At 45.8% G+C, this 21,079-nt stretch overlaps 1 protein-coding gene across 1 annotated transcript in view; it reads left to right on the top strand.

Moving 5' to 3' along the window:
• The window catches only part of KALRN (kalirin RhoGEF kinase), a 764,809-nt gene that overhangs the window by 675,146 nt on the left and 68,584 nt on the right, over positions 1–21,079 (top strand). The window contains exons 35-36 of the mRNA XM_090045976.1: positions 13,797–14,080; positions 15,097–15,201. Coding sequence (XP_089902102.1) covers positions 13,797–14,080; positions 15,097–15,201 — 389 coding nt within the window. The remainder of the gene's footprint in view (positions 1–13,796; positions 14,081–15,096; positions 15,202–21,079) is intronic.

The following is a 21,079-nucleotide window of genomic DNA, read 5'->3' as shown; positions in this document are numbered from 1 at the left end:
GTTTAAATTTGCAGTGTGCTCCCCTCTCCCCGGGCCCAAGGGAAAGCCAGTAAGTCCTGCCTTCATTTCTCTTGTCATGCATCTCGGGGTGATGTGTACCAAATCGTTTCATGCTGAATGTTTGACTGCAACACTGAGGCAGATTTGTAAGAAACCTACCATGAACACTAAGCATATTCAGATCTCCAAAACCCAACACTAACGGTTTTGGACTCAACCCACTGCTCTCAAAACAGTAGATTTCTGGTGCTTAATTTTCATGAACAGTTTCAGAGGATGTGAGAACCTAAGACCCTTTTACTGCATGTTTTGAGCAAATATTTCTGGTTGGCCAACAGAAGAGTCCATTGAATTATTTGTTAAATGGATTAGGATGTGGTTGCCTGTGATAGCTGGGCACTGGACTTGGGGAATTGGCAGCTCCCTTCCAGGCCTGTTTTCTTAAGCATCTCTTCTCCATGCTGGTTTAGCATGTAGCAGAACTGGGGCCTGCAGTGCGCAGCGGTAGCACATCTGGAGATACGCCTCCAGGACTTTGGCAGTATTTTGGTGGGACTGCGTTTTATCCAGGCTGGCTACAATATTTTGCTGTGATGGTGACTATGCGTCCTGCTCCCCTGCTTTCAGCACTAGACGTCACAAAAAAGGGTTTTTTAGGGTTAAAGCCTTGTAGGTACACCCAACCTGGAGTAATATGTCCAATGTCCATATTAAAGACTGAGCCAAATGTGCACAAAGTGATTTCCCTGAGTTCATGCAGCCAGTCAGTGGTGAAGTGCGCATGAGAAGCCAAGCTTTCTGGCACCCCAGCCTTTTGGTCTATTTGCTAGACACTTTTTTCAGGTTTACAGGCTTGTGCAGTACAGAGCATCATGAGTAAGGGTGGTGAAACAGTGCATTCAAATGGCACTGTGAATTCCTTCTCCTTTCTCGAGGCACGAAGCATTGGCAGTTCCCATAACTTAAATGCAGATCTATGCCGTGGCCACCTTTGACAACGTGGCCACAGCAGTGCAGTGCCACCAAACAGTGCTGTAAGGCCCTCTGAAAATGTGGGGCCACTTGGCATAACTTAACCGCACACACTGAACAAATACTCTTTTGGGAATATTTTGAAAAGATGATGCTAATTATTCCTGTAGGGGGTATAATATGTGTATTTCTGTGAGCCAGTTTTAGCATCATGCAATTAGCATTTTATGGCCTAAGGACTCTGATTTAAGATGTCCCTTCATTACTGATTGTAATGTATGTTAATGAGAAATCCAGATGTATTTTAACTTGATGTATTCAATTGGCTAGATGCTTTTTGCATAAAAGCTGATAGAAAGGCTTATAATTGAAATGCATCAACTTGGGCGCGTTTCCTGTCTTCTGTGTTTTCATCCTTGAGGTTCAGTCATCTGAAAGGATTCTCAGATGTTAATTCAAGTCACCTTATTTCAAGTGAGGTCAGCTTCTCTGGGGGTGCACTACTCGTTGACTGATGGCCAAGACGACAGTCGATGGCAAAGTGGACTTTAGCAGTTAAGCTCTGGCTTCCTATCTGCTGTTCAAGCCACTAGCTGTGTTCTGCAACTTCGGTGTAGCATTACTGCCAGATATACTCCTGCAGATCAGCTAAGTTAATTATCTAGACTTCAGCACTGAGCTATGATGTCAGCAAAATAGTAAGAGTTTGTAATGAAACCCAGTCAGAAATCTGAGAGTGCCTGTGGTCAGACCAGGCCACCTTGGAAGTAGCAACAATGACTGCCCAGATTTTATTTTTAAATTTGGTTTTCAAGTTGAGTAACTATTTGGTAAAGCACCTTTTCTTCACTTTTTAAAGTTATTTTAAGGTTGGTGGCTCCTTCTTGCCAATGTCCTGGGGTATAACATGTCATTTGATTTAATCCGCGAGGCACCAAAGATGCCAAGTAACGTGAAGTACTAAAGGAAAGGAAATGGTAGCATTTCTGACACAGCTGAAAAGGAGCGTGTGCATAGGTGCTTTGGGTTTTGAAAGCTGCCAGTGGACTGTAGTAGCCCAGTAGAAATCAGAATCAACAGGATTGGCCTGAAGTCTGACTTTAGAAAGGTCACTTGTTAAATCAGTTCATTAACATTGACTCTCAAAGGGCAGGAGCTTGGCAGCATGCACCAGAGACTTTCTCCTACCCAGCCAACTTCTGAGACAGGGGCAGAGATGAGAAATCTTTCTTCTTGCTGCCTTTTCGCAAATCTGGCATTGCAGTTTTGGAGCATCTTGCAGGTCCTTCTTGTTTTGTTTTTTCGGATGCTGGTTCCCCAGACTCCCTTTATGGAGCGCTAATGAACACAGAATGATGGGTCGGGGGTACTGAGTTCTTCTTGTCACTGTTTGGGGCTATTGGGTGATGATACAAATTCCCTAAAAAGGCTTGCTGAATTGAGTGAAAGCTTTAGCAAATGTAACTAGCAGCTTTTGGGGATATATTTAAAGCCCTGCAAGCTCACTAACCATTCTCCCTCTAACTTTCCAGAAGTCAAATATAGTAAACACTGGTACTTCATATCTTTGTGATCACTGTATACCGGTGAGGGCAAAATATGGCCCACGGGCTGGATGCAGCATGCCAGCCCGCAGGGCCCCTAAAAAATTTAGAAAATTAATATTTTTCTGCCCTTGATGGCTTGCCAAAACTCAGTAAGCGGCCCTCCACCCGAAATAATTGCCCGTCCTTGCTGTATACACTTCATTCATTCCTTCTCTTAGCCCATCTAATTGGCACCTCTGCTATAAACTTGTATCTTCCTTTGAAGTTGCTCTAGAAGGCCAGGGGTGGAGGAAGCCGCCACTGGAAGCATAGGTGCGGGAGCATTCAGTGCAACTTCGACAATGGCATCAGACATTTCTAAACTCATTCGTATGGTCGGTTATGTGGTGCTCACTGTAGCCCCAGGACTGTTTGTGACTTATTTTTATTCTATCCTTCTTTCTTCGGGGGCTGTTGGGCCTTGAATAATTTAAGAGCGAATGGAGGAGGAAAACTAACAAATGTTGCATGCATTTCCACCGTGGCTGCAACTGGTGTTTTTGCTAATAGGAGGCTTCTCCTGACCTTTTCTCGGGAATGGGCTTCACTAGACGCCCACGTTCCCCTGCCACTGCTTAATACAATCACGTGAAGAGCAGTGTATTTAGCGTTGCTCAGACCAAAGATTTAAAAAAATTAGTCTTTGCCCTGAGTTCTGCATAGCTTCCGAACATCAGAGGAGAGCTCCGCGTGCCTGAACGGCAGCTGCTAAATATTGGACACTTGCTTCATTTGGTTTCAATGCGTGCTTGTAAGCCATGCATCTGCCTGGAAAGCTTCATAAGTGCTCTCAAAATGATTTTTCTTCCCACACCCAAAAGCCTTTTTTGCAGAAAATTTATTTGCAAATCTTCTATTTTTGGTCCCCAGTACAGATCTGATTAGAGCTTCAGTTATTTCTACTAGGAATTGGTTGCAGTCATGTCCCCAGTTTCCTTTTGAGGTAAGAAGCTGTAAATAAGTCAGGACATTTATACGACTTCTCTGAGGTTGTTCTGGGAACCAGAAATGGAGGCGTAAGGCGGTGTTGGCTTCAGCAGTGATGTCAGCCTGCGGAGGAATCATTTCATGACATGTGGAAAAGTTCATACAGTAGTTCAATTTGGGAGCTGCTGAATGAAGCTGACCCTTGATGTTCTCTAAAAGAATAAGGCTTGTGTTGTGTTAACAGCTGGTCGGAAAACATGTGTAATAAATTTTTGGTTTTGTGTCTACCACCGGGATGAAAGAGGGGATTCCTTGGGCTCTCATACGCTGACATGCATAGCAGAGAGTGACAAAATAGCTAGATCAAAGCAAAAAACACACTGGGTTTGGTTCTGCACTGGGTGCCTTAACATAAGGTGCCATAAAATGCTTAAAGCCACAAAAGCCTACTTGTAATTGCCAGTCCCTGGTTTTATTAGTGCTTCCCCTTTGTAGACGTTGCTTCACACACACAATTAACATTTCTCTTTTATTCCCTGGGTTACTTTCCAACATCAAGTTTCTGCGGAGGCTTCATGAGAGCTGGTTTTGTATTAAGCCTTCAAAAATCTCTTGCCAAATATGGAGCTAAAGAAAAAAAAAATTTAAAATTGGGGTCTGGGGAGTTTCACGGGGAATAGCAGTATTCCCCTTCCTGTGCAGCCACCAGGATTGCTCCATCCTTTTCATGGAAAAGGAGCGCTTTGTGAACCTGAAAGAGTGCTGGTGCTTAAAATCATTTCAAAGAATTGCTCAGCTGCCTTGACATAAATATTGGTTCGTACTTAGGAAAAAAAAATAAATAGACTTTACAAAGTAGTATTTAAAGTTTCTCTTTCTCCAGAAAACTGCTAGCCAGCTGCGTTGCTTTCTGGGGGGAAATACTTCTATCCGAGTTCTTGCCAGCTGTGTTGTGCTTGTGCCAGCTTTGATCTGTGCTGCTTCAGACTGTCATCTCAGTATGCGTTTTCGACGGGTTTTCGGTTTTGTCTGCTTTTTGGGGGGGGTGCAGGGCAGGTTTCTGGGGGAGCCGATGAACACGAGGAAGGCCACAGCTTGTGCATCGTGTGGGCCAGTTGCTAACAAGTACATGACCTCTTTCACGTGTGCTTATTTAGTGGGAACTTCTTCTAAAGGGAAAGGAACATGTCTCATAGCGCAGAAAAGCCACCTGTTGTCCTTTGCTTAAGGAAAGTGCTGTTGGACGTGTTGGGGAAAGAAGGGGCGATTTCCTCGTGGTCTCGGGGAGAGCCTGCTTGGTGGGGCACCCACCCCATTGCACTTCATCCATTAGACCTGAGTCTGCGGCGTACCTCGCACAGTGAATCACTCAATGAAACCCTTTTTCCCTGTGCTGTGCTACTGAGATGCTTGTCAAGGGCCGAGCCCCTCTATAACAGAAGCCGAGCGGCTGATCGGCCTGTCAAAGCAGCGCTAGCTTGTCAAGAAGGCAGGCGAGACAAATGCAGCAACTACTCATCGCTAAAGCCGCCATTCTCGCCGGCCCGTTCTGTTGGGCGCGCGAGGGCTGCTGGCTGCGGTGATCGGGAGTGCGACGAGCTTGCCTGACCGCGGGCAGCTGCGCCGATCCTTTGTTCCATTAGGTCGGGTCTCAAACCGCTCTAGCTTTCTCCTGCAAGAGCATGGAAATACTTAGTGTAGGTTTAGATGCTGCAGGCTATTTCCCATCCTCCAGATGCTTGGGCATTAAGGTTTCCCCCCGTCCCCCTCGGAAAAAGAAAGGTTGCCTACAAAAGTGGCTTGCCCGCGTGGTATGCCGAGCATAAGAGAAACTAACTGCCCCGAACACTTCACTTGCCAAAGTAAATTGACTGTTTCTTGCAGAACAGCAGCAATGCACTGTGTGAATTCATGGGGGGGTCTGTTGCTCAGCGGCCGCCTCTCCTTCCACAACCCCCCTTATGCTCCCTTATGCTGCTGCCTCTCCTTCTGCAACCACGTCACTCGTTTGCCGTATTCCCTCAGGTTGCAATACCTCATTTGTGCTCCCAGAAAGCTGCAGGCTTCTTTAAAGCTGGCTCCCCAGGTTTTCAATTTTATTTTGGTTTTTAAATCTCCAACTCTGGCCAGGTACAGATATCGCACTTCTACCGGTAGAAGTGCTCGATCAGAAACTGGTCTATACCCATAGCAGAACAAAAGCTTGGTTTAAAAAGGGCAGAACCCGGTGTAAGATTTGCAGTCCCCCCAAGGGAGGCTGTGTTGTGTTCGCTCCTGCCCGATCTAAACTCTGCCACTCCCAGAAACCCACATAACTTAGATCGATTCTGCCTCGGGTTGTTTTGAATGTCTGTATGCCTTCGAAACTTTCCTGAAGTTGCATCAAACTTATACCTGGCCTCCAGACAGCAAACAGGAGCTTGCACTCTGACGGGGAGAGCGGAGACCCAGTGTGAGATGTCACCGTTCCCAGATCCTTGTGGGGAAATCCTTCTCTGAGCGATCATCACCTAAAAATAAATTTGCTTAACTGAAACTAACCTCAGGTTGCCATGAGTTATGGATCATTAGAATAAGTTTCCAGGCACTCAGCTTTAATACATTACTTCCGTCTCGGAGGTGGGGCCAGTATGAAGCGTCTGAACTTTTCATTTTGCCTGGGGCCTATTTTTATGTTTGAAAAGCATGACCAGAAAGATGCGTGTTCCTGAACCTCAGGGAGACAAATGACCCTTTCCTTTTATGTGCAGTCTTCTAAATAAGCTCTTAGGAGCGCCCTCTGCTTTCGAGAAATCTCTACAAAATACGACTTTGTTTTAAAAAAACCCCAAACTAACCCCCAAAACCCTTTTATTGGTTTCTTGCTCATTCCAAGTGATTCACTAAAGAGGCTATTAAGTATCTTGTGCAATTTTGAAACTATTAAATTTTTAAATATCTAGTGCGATTTTTAGTCTCTTCCTATTTTCTGTTAATTTTGGAACTCAACTCGTTTGCACATTCATCACTAAACCGGAAAGTCAAATTTGAATCCTCTGTAATTCAGAAGCCTGAAAAATTCCTCTTTGCCAGACACTTCTGCCTCTGAGCTTTTAAGCAGTGTGTGTTACTGGATATCCATTCGGGCACTGTGCTAGAATCAAATACACGAACGTGTATTCGATGAATGGATTCTATATAACTTTGTCATTTTGAATCTTGGGATAAATAATCTCCTGCCCTTTCACAGCTCCAGCTCTTGAAAAATTGTGCTATATATATCACTCTATAAACTAGTTCATTAAGATGCGAATCTACCCGGCCTCCTGCCTGGTTTCAGACCAACTCTGCAAACTAATGTTTCTTTGTGCCTAATCTCCCCCCATGTAAAAACAACCGTTTCCTGGCAGTTTTAGTTCATACCTCTTGAGTATTGCTGGAGGGGAGAAGTTGGGGTTTCGGTGAGACTCCAAAATGTAAATTCATTTGTCAGCTATCACCTCATTTTCAGCAGAGATGGAATCAAGCCAACCCCTTTGGATCTATCCATGTCCCCAGACTTCACAGAGTATGTGCAAAATCTGCACTTGAAAATGAATTATGTAGCTTGAGCTCGTCTTTGTTGATTCTTCTGAAGTCAGGTACCGGGGAATTTCTCCTGACTTCCTTTTGAGCAATAGTGTGGCCAGGGTTTGTTTGGGAAATGTACTTCATTGTGCTGAAACGTTTTGATGCTAACAGAAGCAATACAAGGAAACGTACATGCTACGTTCCAGGGTTCATGGTTTAACGTTGTATTGTGAAAGTTTAGTGTTACTGCAGGCATAAAGGATTTGTGCTCTAATTGTTCCTTATCCCTGTCCTACATGAGAGGTTGAAATGTTGTTGAGCTCTCTTGTGTTCCTGGAGCCTTTTGTGATAGCAGTGATTGGAAATGTGCTCTCTGTCATGTGGCTGCATTAATTAGCAGCAGTGTAAATAATTGATTGTTAGTTTCCTTCCCAGCATCGGGCTGGACTGTTGCCATGTTCTTCTCTCCTGAACGCTTCGGCAAAGCCTATTTAGGTCCAGCCATAAAATCGGGATATGGATTTCACTCTCCCTAAATCCCAAAGCTTAAGAATCTGATTTGGGCACCAAACATATAGGCACCCACAAAAGCTTCTGAATGCAGCTTCCAGCACACCCAAAAGATCCCATGAGATTGCATTTTAATGACAACCTATTTGAGTAAGAAGATTATCCTCATGAATAATTCCACTGACTTCACTGGATGGCTTGGACTGTAAAATATTACTCAATGGTGAGCACGTCTGCACAAGACTCTTACTGTGGAGTTGCCCAATTAGCTCCACAGTAAATGCCTTAGTGTCTACACGTGCGGCCCTATTGGGCCATGGGAAACTAATAAACTCCGCAGCACGGTAGAATTTGTAAAAACAGGCTGCAGCGACCCAGCTCAATGTGCTGCGGTCCAGGTGCACGGGCAGATGTGTGCCCAGGAGCTTCCCAGGAACAACAAATTGCAGAGCAATAATCTTTGCCATTTATTGCTGCCCCCTAATGGCATGTGTAGATGAATCCAGAATTGCTTGGGTTCAGACTGTCGGACAGGGTTCATTGATGAAACTTCCCATTAAGATACTGTTCCCCTGGTCTAAAACAGCATTTCATCCATCCATAAGCCACTAAATTAGAAAGAAAGAAAGAAAATACTGCAGGACTCTCTCTTGAGTTGTCCTTAAAAGTCTGATTCATTGGGATTTCTTCTGTCTGCAGGAATGAGACGATACTAACTGGGCACATCTATCCTAGATGTTTACTGTGGAGTCGACTAATTGGCTCTACAGTAAATGCCTCGTGTCTACGCATGCACTCCTCTTAGGCCACAGGAAACTAACTTACTCCACAGGAGGGTAGTATTTGTAAATACTATTCTGCTGCAGAGTAAATAACTCTGTGTAGCACATGTGGCTGGAGCAGGAGGATGCTTCAGTGTGGGGGCTGCCTTCTGGCTAGCCCCACACAGGAGCACCCCTGTGCCCCAGCCAGCCCCTCCACAGCACATTGAGCTTGGCAGGAGCAGCCCCAGGCTGGCAGGCTGACCCCTTGGACCCTCTGCCAGCTGGGGTTGCTCCAACCTGGCTCTATGTGCTGCAGTCCTGGGTGCACGTTTTAACAGTGTGCCCATGAGCAATAAACTCAGCACTAAGTGCCAGAGTTTATTGATCCACTTTAATTGCACATGTAGATGCGTCCACTGTGTAACAGTATCATCTTGCATTCTTCCAGTGCATGGCGGAGGTGATGGAGAGTTTTAAAATGACTTGTACTGAGCTCCAGTAACCATTTGCTCTGTTCTGGAAGTTACTGGGACTGGATGTATAGTATTTGGCATTAATAAACTACTGTATGATTATTTTTCCCCTCCAACTTGCGTTCAAGTGGACTGTTTCCAAGTAAACTTGCCTTTAAATTTTGCAGGTGTTTATTTAGCTTTTTGTTTAAAGTGACCAGAGTTTGTGAAACTGGTAGCACAAATGTTAAGGCTTTTAAACTGGATTGTGAATGTCTCTTGCAGCTGTGCTGCCAAGCCAAATGTTTCTTGGAGGTTTATGTAGAGGTGTTTTAGTGACGCTCCTCTCCTCTGAGTGACGGCTTGGCCAGGGAATGAAGTTCAGCTATAATAGTCTGCAGAACCCAATGCACACAATTTGGTTCACGGATACATTTCTAAATGCTTGCATCCCGGCACAGTAGTTACATTATACTCGGGGGAATACGAGACCAGCTTATGCTGCAGCTGTTCCCAAAGATCTTGACAAACCTGCAGTCTGCTCTCAGGGCATGGCCAGAAGTCCTGGTCTGTCCGTCTTTATGGATAATGGGAAATTCCTGAATTAACAGGAAACATGACTCTGCCCTTCTCACGCTGCTCCCTGCTTTTTCTTTAGCAAATTGTTTCCAGTCTGCTTCAGTAGGATCAGGCTTCCATAACTCATCATGCTGGTACTTCTGGGAATAGAAGAAATTAGAGGCAAATCCGTTCTCTTTCGTTTGATACTTTTCAGGGTCTGAATTTCAGTGCGTTGCCAAAGATAGCCAACACATGCCTATTGAAAAGCATGTTTCTGCCTGCTATTTAGTAAGCCAGGCTTCTGGCGTAGGACAAGCCCTTGCATCTTACTATCCAGGTCAGTAGTGGTCTGCTCTAGATATAAATTGTGTGCTCAGCACTACTGACATAAATTGTGTGCTAGTGACATCTGGTTTGGCAGAAGGCAAATGTTGACGAGCTTTGAATTTAGCTGTGTTTTTTCCTAAATGGGGTTAGGAACGTTTTCCTGCTTGTATGGATGCAGGACAATACCAAGGTGCTGAACACTGTAGCTGTTAAACCTATCACAAGAAGGAAGCCATGGAAGTTCCTAGGAAGCTGTCCTAAAGTGAGGAAGACCGAACAGAACTATCCCTAAACCCTATCTGTCCTTCAGTGTTTGGAAGGGATGCCTTACCCTTGGCTGATGAAATTGCCATGGAGACTGGCCCCAGCCACACTGGCAGGGTGCGCACCAGGGCAAGGAGCTATTCTGGAGCCACTGGGATCTTGTGGTGGGCGCAGCTTGGTCCAGGATCAGGGCAGAGCTGTGATCTGCAGCCTGCATGCTCCAGGAAGGGGCACACAGGCAGCAGATCACGGCTCTGCCCCAGCTCCTTGCAGAGGTGACAGCCTGATCCTGAGCCGGGGCAAATCATGGGTTTGCCTTGGCCCCAGACCAAGCGGCCCCACCACAAGATCCCAGCGACTTCAGAGCAGCACCCTCCTGCGCACCCTGCCAGCGTGGCTGGGGCTGGTCTCCATGGCAAACCCCAGCCTTGCGCTATCCCAGCACAGGTGCGGCTGGGGTCTCCATGGAGACTGGCCCCAGCCATATTGGCAGGGGCTGCTGGGAAACGGAGTCCACTGCTGGCCAAGGTTCCCTCTAAGCTGCGCACATGTGCAGCCATGCACAATAAAAAATCTTGCCAAGCAGTAACATTTTAATGCCGTGCACCCACCCCAACCTGGCCACAGGCTGCTGCAGGAGGGGCGGGCACACATACCCGCGCACTCCCAGCCAGGATCATAGCCACAGGCAGATAAGTTTCTTTCTTTATCACTAGGCTTGGGGGGGATGCGGGTTGGGGAGGGGGAGCTCCACTGCTGGCTGTGGCTGGGGGACAGCAACCCTCGGCACCAAGGACCTTCCTGGAGAGGAGCTGGGCTGCGGCTTCCCAGAAACTTTGAGCGCCACCTCCAGAGCGTGGCGCGGGGCAGAGACAGCGGGGCCGGCGCGGGACACTTAATCACAGATCGCTACATCTTAGAGGGAACATCGGTGCCAGCCCACGGGCCAGACTTTGTCCAGCCCTGCTTTAGGTGCTCTGTGTCAACTGCATCACAAATCTGATGCTTGTCTAGCTTCATCCCAACCATGCAGTTGGTCCAATAAAAGATATCACTCAAAAATCTTTGCCCACCATATCACCAGTCAGTAAGAGCAAAGTTACCATGCACTGGCTGCTTAGTAGCCTGGTTCTACCCAGGAATTGGTTTGGCACATCACAAAAACAGGTGCCAAATTGGGCACTAATAGGTACCCTGCCTTGGCAGTGGCAGCAGTATGGCTAATGATTACATGTGCATGGAAAATGATGTAAATTGCCACCAAAAGATGGGGATAAGGGAGTTGCAAGTGAGAAGAACAAGGGAAAAGTTTGCCTGGAAAGACAGCTCTTCTGTTTCGAAGGGCAGCACTTCAACAGCAAGAATACTTTGAGCCAAGAGCTGTGGAAAGCTTGCATTTCACTGGTAAAGTGCAGCAAGTGCGAACTAAGCTAGGGTGGAAGGGAGCTTGCACCACATATCGCTCAAAAGTGCAAGGTTACCGTTCTCAAAACCTTGAACGTTGCTGACCCAGAGTATGCTGATGAAACTTGGCTTGCAAAGAAACCGGTGAGGGCTGTGAATGCAAGTGTCTGAATGCTGTCAGGCAGCACAGAAATGGAGCCATTTTCAGTGACTAGGCTATCTCATACCAGTTTGTCTTTAATACTGTTTCTGTGAATGATATCCGTAGTAACTGACTGAAACCAGCCATTTTCACAAATATGGCAGATGCTTTGGTCTTAGAGAGCTGGTTAAAATGTAGTGGTCAAAATACCCAGGGAATAGTACATTTTCAAAGGTCAATCAGTCAGTTGGCCGCTTTCAAGTACAGGCAGTCCTCGGACTTACGACACAATCGGTTCCTGAAAACCACGTCTTAAGTCGAAACTTTGTAACTCGGAACCAATTTTCTCATGAGAAACAATGTTATAAATGGAGGATTGGTTCCTGAACCCAGGCCCAATACCCTGTTTTCACCAAAAATACCCCAGAATGTTGTACTCAATCAATTATAGATGAGTAATATAGCTACATTGATGTATTTATACTGTAAATAGCAATCATATTGATTTGGAAGGATTTCTTTTAGGTGACTTTGCTGAAAATTTTTGAGGGGCTCTTGGCTGGAGTCTTCTCAGGAGTTTTGGCTGCAGGTTCTTCTGGAGTCTCGTCTGCTTTTTTAAAGAAAGTGTCCAAGGAAGTTTGGACAGACGTTCTCCAGGGAGATGAGCGATGCAGCTAACTTGTTTGCTGGCATGGCATCGTATTGGATCAAGTGTTGTAAAGGCAAAACAGACCTCAGAAAGTTGAGCCAGAGTGTCAATTTAGAAACGTTGTAAGTGCGAAATGTTGTAACTCAAAACGTTGCAAGTCAGGGACTGCCTGCGGTTCCTGCTGTGTCCAGTGGAAGTACATGATGACTCCTAGTGTTCAGGAGCTTCAGTTTAACTTTGTCCACTTAATACTACTTAAATGTTGACAAATATGTGGAATTAAACTTAATGCTTGCCCTGTGTATGCAATAAATTATTTGGTGTGACTTGGGACAGAGGTGATCCGTTGGAAAAAAACTACTGCCAAAAGAGATTTAGTCTGAATCTGTTATTTTAAAAATCAAAATGGCCAGTTTCTTAAGCCCTTTACTTGAACAAATATCCCACTATAGTCAGTAGGGACTTTTGACACAATCCTTCAACCTTCAAATAAGGCAATTAACCTCATTTGACTTCTAAAACTAAGCATCCTTTAAAGTATAGCTGCCCATTCTCTTGGTGAAAAGCCCTTCTGCAACATGTGTTACTTGTTATTTCTAATGGTATCCAGTTTATGGTTAGTACACACCTGCACCAGACTTTTTACTTTGCATCGAGGGAAGAGGTTCTGAAATGCTGGTCAAGATTCATGGAGGTTCCTAGTGACTTCAGGTCCGGTGTTTGGGTGTCCGTGAAATAAAACGCCTGTAGTCACTAGTTGTTCTTGTTGGCGAGGGAAGGGACATATCTCTGGTAGAGACTCACAAAGGTCAGTCCAGGCCAGCTGTTCCTCAAGAGGACTTGACCAATCCTTTTTTTTGTTAGTTATCACTACGCTCCTTGAGCCCGGCGTTTTTGTTTTGTCCACTGCTTGGACAAAGCGGTAGAGCTGGAGCTCTTTTTAATATGCACACACCACTATAACTGTGTAGCCCCCCTTCCTAAACTTCATGGGCTTTGTGAATGCCAAGCAAAACTTCAGCTTCTGAAGTTAAGAAGTCTTTCTGTTTTCTGGGGCGGTGCTTTTTGGTTTGAATATTTTAAAACATGTTTTTAAATTATTTATTCCTTTTTATGGTGCATCAGCACTAGACAAGGTGTGAAATTGCTTGACAAGTTGCTTTCAGGGGCTTGGGAGATGATTGCGAGCGAGGTTATATGAAGTACCCTACAGAAGTGGAATAAGTGTTCTGACAAACAGTAACTTAGGAGTCTGGATGCTGGTGAGAAATACGTAGGCATTAGCATCTGATGGGGTGCTGATGGGTGTCAGAGCTATGCGGTAATTCAGTTGCTGTCCTGATTTCTGTGCCCCACCGCAAAGCCTGAGAAACTTTGAGCTGAAACCCAACTTGAGTTGGTAAGTAATAGGGAAGGGAATGAGAAGTATTTAGCATCTCTTAAAAAAACAAGCCATTTTAAATACGGCCGTCTTCCTCTGGTATGCAGTCCAGTGACTTCTGGTATGCCGTGCATTGTTGAACGTGTCAGTCCTGTTCTTTCAGCAGTTGTTCTCATCAACAATTTATCATCCTTTGTTTTGTTAATGCCTTTCTGTACACGCAGTAACACAGCATGCCCTAATCACTGGGGCGGGTCCTAGAAAGCCAGCAGGCGATAGGGTCATCTGCTTTCTTCCGTTTCCTTCAGATGGATATTCGGTCTCGTCTAATGAAAATGGAGGCAAGTCTGACTCGGTGGCCAATTTGCAGCCTCAGCCATCCCTCAACTCAATCCAAAGCTCTCCAGGCCCAAAGCGGTCAACCAATACACTCAAGAAATGGCTGACAAGCCCCGTGCGTCGGCTGAACAGCGGGAAGGCGGAGAGTAACATCAAAAAACAGAAGAAGGTCCGAGATGGCAGGAAGAGCTTTGACCTGGGCTCCCCGAAGACGGGAGATGAGACCACGCCTCAAGGGGACAGTGCAGATGAGGTAGGTCGTAACTTTTTATCCTGGGTGGGACTGATCTCTGGCACGTTCTTTGCGTAATTCCAGCTTGAGACCAAGTAGCCTGGGGCCGGTGGTGGATAGCCATTTTATCTTCAAGGGAAACTACAATATAACGGGAGAGATTCAGATACCACTTCCTTTGGAGATACCCAATCAAGTGCCAAACCAAAACCTAATCATATGGATCACGCAGATAGCATCCTAGGACTTTGGGTCTGATACCAGCTGGGCTAAAAAGAACACAGCCCTAGGAAATGTTGTGCCAGCAGATGTTGGGTGGTAACCGCTGCAGTTTTACATATTCAATGACAGAGTCCAAATTCGAATGTACAGTAGTCGTTCCCGAGCAGCAGTTATCAATTCATGCTGAAACTTATGACTTATGCATTTTAAAATAAAAGGAAAATGCTTATTTTTAAGCTGTAAAGATTTATATAGCTATTAAATATGCTAACCATATATACTAGTAATGACCATAATTACCCTCTGGGCACATTCCTTACAAGACCTACCCCCTTTCTTTCTTTTTTTAATGATGGTCCTTGTCAGATAAGCTGAATGGAAAATAGAGGTTGCATAACTTGAGTGTGTGGGAAAACAGGAGACTTAAAATAATTCAATGTAACCGATAGCTTTCAGAGTTGGAAAAAGAGCTTGTTGTTAGGGACTAAGACAGACATGGAGATCTTAAATCCCTTTTGGTGGATTAAATGTTATTATATAATTTAACAAATTATCTTGACATTTGTAAATTTTTTTGCTCTTATACACCACAACTAATATCTTCTAATAGCAAAAAATTGTTCAGTGCAACTTCCCATATCTTCTCCACCAGGACAAGCAGTCTTATTCATACCGCTCCCCCCACCACCCTCCAGCCCTAAGTTAAAACATCCATGGTATTATAATTAAACAGAAATCTAAATAACTAGGCTCTGCTTGTATGGAAAAAAAGTTGTTCCCTCCCTTTTGTCTAATGATGTTGGCCTTGCCTTCAGAAGAGCAAGAAAGGTTGGGGAGAAGATGAACCGGATGAAGAATCGCACACGCCGCTCCCCCCTCCGATGAAGATTTTTGATAATGACCCTGCACAGGATGAGATGGTAAGACATCATCTACTATACCAGTTTGCTGACTGATTTTTACTTCCCAAATGACTGGGCTACATTTGTTTGAATAAGGCATTTACAGTGAATGAGTTTTCCCATAACCTTGGGCTGAACACGTGATTATAATAGATGTTTATAAGCTTGGTGTCCAGACCTCCTCGCTGAATGGCATTAAGTAATGGTCTTCCACTTTAGATTCAATGCTGTGGAGCATATGGGCACTTCTCGTGTTTTTACATATCTAGGTTTCACTCCTTTATAATAAACTCGACTAAAATGAGGCAATTCTAGTTGACCTTCCTATTACATCCACGTTGCTATGTTTCACAAGTGCCCTTGATATCTGGCAGTAGGAATACACATGCTCCTTGGGGACTTCTTGAGTTGAGTGACTCAGAAAAACATCATGTAATACAAATGTATGAAATTAAAAAAGATGAGCGTCAGGAGGCCTGGGCACTATTCGTGAGTCTCAGTTGCCTTCCAGGGTTCCCTTAGCAAGTCCCTTCCTATCTTTGCACCCCAGAACTTCCACATCCAGCTTTCAGGCTCAGCTATCTTAAAGTAGCCACATGGACCACTGAGTATCCAACAGAGCTTGCGGGTGACTAAATATCAACTTTTAATTGAGCAGGAGGGCACACAAGCCCCCATGGCTCACCAAAAGCATCCAGGAATGTCTCCTAGCTAAAAGGGAGGCGTATACCCAGTGGAAAAGAGGGGACATCACCAGGGATGACTATACTGCAGTTGCTCGTGGATGCAGGGGGGCAGTCAGGAAGGCCAAGACAGAGATGGGACTGGGACTAGCTTCCCGGATTAAGGACAAGAAGTCCATCTTTAAATACATAGGGGGTAAAAAGAAGGTTCTGGGTAACATGGAGCCCCTGCAGGACACGCTAGGAAATTTAGTCATCGCACCAGACGATAAAGCCAACATATTTAACAATTTCTTTGCCTCAGTCTTCCTAAGCAGAGACCAGAACAGCCACCTCCCTGCTGTGCCCCCCTCAGGCCCCGGGGGAGGCGCACCTAGGCCGAGGGTTAGTGAGGAACTAGTTAGGGAGCTTCTGGAGGGATTGGACATATTCAAGTCAGCTGGTCTGGACAATCTCCACCTAGAGTACTAAAGGAATTGGCTGAGGTCATTGCGGGACCCCTGGCATGGTTTTCGAGCACTCGTGGTGCTCTGGTGTGGTGCCAGAGGACTGGAAGAGGGCCAGTGTGGTTCCCATCTTCAAAAAGGGGAGGAAGGAGGACCCGGGAAACTATAGGCCAGTTAGTCTTACTTCGATCCTAGGCAAGCTGTTTGAGAAAATTATGCTGGCACATATCCATGAGGGGCCAGCAGGGGATTTCATGCTTAGGGGCAACCAACACGGGTTCATTCGAGGCAGGTCCTGTCAGACCAACCTGGTGCCTTCTACGACTGGATCACCAAATCCTTAGACGCAGGGGTAGCAGTGGACATCGTCTTTCTGGACTTTTGGAAGGCCTTCAACACTGTCTCTCACCCTGTTCTCATTAAGAAACTAGAGGACTGTGGTGTCGACACCCACACAGTCAGTTGGGTCGCCGACTGGCTGGAGGGCCACACCCAGAGAGTGGTGGTGGATGGGTCATTTTTCAACCTGGAGGGATGTGGGCAGGGGGGTCCCCCAGGTCTCGGTCCTCGGGCCCGTGCTGTTCAACATCTTCATCAGCGACTTGGACGAGGGGGTAAAAAGCTCCCTGTTCAAATTTGCTGATGACACTAAGATGTGGGGGGATGTGGGCACGCTGGAAGGGAGGAATAGGCTGCAATCGGACCTAGACAGGTTACAGGGGTGGGCGGATGAGAACAGGATGGGATTCAACACTGACAAGTGCAAGGTGATGCACCTGGGGAGGAAGAGCCAGCACCATACCTACAGGCTGGGGAACTCCCTCCTTGTCAGTGCAGAGGCAGAAAAGGATCTTGGAGTCATCATTGACTCCAAGATGAACATGGGCCGGCAGTGTGGAGAGGCAGTCAGGAAGGCCAACCGCACCTTGTCCTGCATCCACAGATGCATCTCGAGCAGGTCCAAGGAGGTGATCCTCCCCCTCCATGCGGCACTGGTCAGGCCGCAGCTGGAGGACTGCGTCCAGTTCTGGGTGCCGCACTTCAGGAGGGATGTGGACAGCATGGAGAGGGTCCAGAGGAGGCCACTCACATGATCAGGGGACAGCAGGGCAGGCCCTATGAGGAGAGGCTACGGGACCTGAACCTGTTCAGCCTCCAAAACAGAAGGCCGAGGGGGATCTAGTGGCCTGTTACAAACTAGTCAGGGGGGACCAGCAGGCACTGGGGGAGTCCCTGCTCCCCCAAGCACCACCAGGAGTGACCAGGAATCATGGTCACAAGCTGGCAGAGGGTAGGTTTAGGTTAGATATCAGGAGGTGCTACTTCACGGTCAGGGCGGCTAGGGTCTGGAACCAACTTCCAAGAGAAGTGGTGCTGGCTCCTACCCTGGGGGTCTGTAAGAGGAGGTTAGATGAACACCTTGCTGGGGTCGTTTGACCCCAGTACTCTCTCCTGCCACGGCAAGGGGTCGGACTAGATGATCTGCTCAGGTCCCTTCTGACCCTAGAAACTATGAATCGCCCAAATCCAGAATCCTAAGGTGCCTGTATCTGGAAACTGGGCTCTAAATTTATGGTTACTTATCTGCAGGCCTTTCTTTCCCTGCATGTAATGGTGTTTAGGGCTGATGCTCAGAGTTTATTGCTTTTGAGTTGAAGTGAAAGGACAGACTTCAGCTTCTGAAGGCAGCCTGCGGGTGCTTGTTGTGTTGGCTGTTAATTGCCTATCTGATCTACAGATCTGTCTTTCTTTTTCCTGAGTTTAACACACTTGTGCAAATCCACCATTGCATTAGCTGTTTCCTTTATCTCCCTTGCCAGCTCTGATATTGCTTTGCACTTCTGTCCCCGTGGGCTCTCACTGTAATTGCTGTATGGAGAGAGGCAAGAACAGGGGACAGCAAGAAACCCGCTCACAAAAATGCTGCTTGCTCCAAGGGTTGAGTTAAGGTGGGAGCCTCGGGTTACAGGGCAGCAGCAAGGATCTTCCTGCCTGCCAGCCAGTGCAGAGATCCAGGATGCGAAAGGTAGCTTCAGGGAAAGCTCTTCTAGCCTGTCAGGGGGGATCGTTGCAGCGTGGTGGCAGGAAGGGCTGAAGGCAGCTGCTGGAGTCTTGCACACTTGATCTCTAAGATCATCTGGCTGGATGAAGAGAGGAGGGGTTGGAGAAACCAAGAACCGGCAGTTCCTTGCCAAGCGTAATAGTACCTTGCCCCTGTCTGGTTCACTGCAGCATTCAGAAATTGTTTTTTCTTTAATCTGTCCCTGGTCTCCACTTGTGATGCCTGACATGCAGGCAATTTGGGTATTTTGCCAAGATAAATATTTTGCATTTGGGTTTTTGGGTGTTCAGGTTTTTTTCCTTCTGAAGGTAGCTAAGTTTTACAAAGCCTTCTGACATCCCATTCCCTTCTCTGAGCCCAGAGAGGAGGGTTGGACAGGGGGAGACCTACCTGGGCTCCTCGCAAATATTCCACTGGGCTTGAATTCAAACTTGCAGCCATTGAACTCAGAAACAAATGCTCGAAACAGGCTGGTTGGAGCATGAGTCCCCTTGCTCATTCCCCATTTGCATTGGCAACAAGCATTCCCTCTCTCCACTGCTTATCTTGATTTAAAGAAATGCAAAAATCTAGAACTCTTGGTTCAGAAATTATACCGTTTTATTAGACCCACTGAGAAATTGCAAAAAAATTAGCTTGATTTAAGGGGCCTAGAGACCTTGGATTTCTGACTCCATCGAGCATTATGCAGTTTGCCGGCCAGGAAAGATTTCCTCTACCTTGAGAGCCAGCCTCTTGTGAAGAAGTGGTTAATGTCCAATGGTTAAAACACAAATGTGAAAACTGGGAGAACTTGGTTCCAGTCTCCTGCTCTTCCGTACACTTCCAGGAACCTAGGGCTGGGTCCTAGGGTATCCGGGTGTCTAGGAATGGTGTTGTTCCACCTTGCTTGAGTCCCTGAAAACCATTACTTCTGTAACGCACCTTACTCTTGACCTTTTAAGACAAACCCAGAAACTGGAGCAGGGTGGAGTAGATCAGACTTAGATGTTGAAGTTCGACGTGGACTTTTAAGAGATGGAACAGGATCTGTCCCTTAATGTTTCTTTGCCTACAGTCTCCATCTGTAAAGTTGGAATAATACTTCTCAGCCTCACAGGGGTGTCGTAGAAAGAAACAGCCTGACTCTGGTAAACTTTTACTAAAGTAATGGGGCTGTATAATCTACCCAACATGGGGGGGCAGAGAACTCTGTCAGCATTTATTATGTCCCTATAAACATACACTAGGATTAATTGGACTTTTTAACTTGGAGTTTGAAGGCTTGCACAATAACTTGGATTTTATATCAAGACTTCAAGGGGGAGAGATGCTTGCAAAACCACTTGAAAAGTTCCAGTACTGGCACAAATGCTTTCCCCCCTTCCAGCTCTCACTTCATCTGCACTCTATAAATGTCTATACAGGGCTTGGAAGATGCCAAGCAATAGAAATGCAAGAAATGCTTTCCAACTTAGCTGCCTAAAATCTGTTTAGTTCTTTGAACTGCTGTCCTGCTGTCTCTTCACTGGGGTTGACTGACTCTGGTTAAAGGGAGTCGGAGTTAGAAGGGGTTAGCACCGCCTGACAACCGGCCTACATTTTATTTACGTGCTTGACTTTGAAATTTGCAGGCTAAGCATTCATCTAGTTTCACTCTTCAAGACCACACTTGTTGGTTAACTTTTGCTACAGATGATGCCCCTCGCTCATCTGGCGGCTTCACAATCCCGGCCTTTAAATTCTTATCAAAAATTGCTGCATTCTGAAATCGGTTTCTGTGTTGAATGGTAAATTGCCCGTCTGATGAAGTGTAACTGCTTTTAATTAAAGCTGTTGATTAGATGCATCATTTGGGCAAAAGCAGTGGCAATGTGTTCGCGTAGTCTGAACTGCCCTAAACTGGAGAGGATTAGTCTCCTGACCTTCGTCCTGATGCTGTGGCATTCAGCCTCAGCCAGCCCTCACCTGCCAGCTCTTACTGGCATGGTAGGTTGTTTAATGAGATGGCCAATTGCCCAATTTCCACTGTCACTTCTTCCAGGACTCCTTCACCCACACTTCTTAATCTCCGGTGTTCATTCATTGGTGCTTGTGTAGAGACTTCCCTGAGGAAGACGCCCTTCTTTGTCCAAAAGCTGTAAGCCTTTATTAAGTGATTGAGAGATGAAAAAGCCTTTCATAATTCTAGTGGAATAGCTATTTTTTTTTAAAGCAATTGTTTGCAGTCTCGTTGCTATTAAAGCATGCAGGGAGCCAATTGCCAAGAGGCTCAAAGATTCAGTTTGCACGTCTCATCTTCAGCTGACAAGAACCGTATATATAATATAATATTATTATATATTATTTATATATGTGTGTGTATGTATGTGTATATTTATATGTGTATATGTATATAATATATTATATTATATATAATATTTTTTTCAGATGAGCTAATATGTATCTATTTTCCAGAAATATAAACCCTAGTCCCTCTTATTTGTTTTCAAAGGAGACTTTCTGAGACCAAAGACCAATGCAGCTTTAAAGAAAGAGTAACAAAGCTGGCATGTGGACTTTTACAAAGTGAGGCTGCATTTTTTCCGATGGTCGTTGCCTCTTTGCAATCCTATGAGCCGTGTTTGGGCAATCATGTGACCCTGCGTTCAAAGATGCCGAAAGCTTAGAACAGCTACTGTTTTTGCTCAATTGTTGATGTTCACCCCGACAATTGGAGCATGTCC

Source organism: Crocodylus siamensis, chromosome 4 (genome assembly GCF_052110815.1).
Source record: "Crocodylus siamensis isolate JL-2025a chromosome 4, ASM5211081v1, whole genome shotgun sequence".
Lineage (NCBI taxonomy): Eukaryota > Metazoa > Chordata > Crocodylia > Crocodylidae > Crocodylus > Crocodylus siamensis.
Note: the sequence above shows the minus strand (reverse complement) of the source record. Positions and strands in the feature narration are given on the sequence as shown.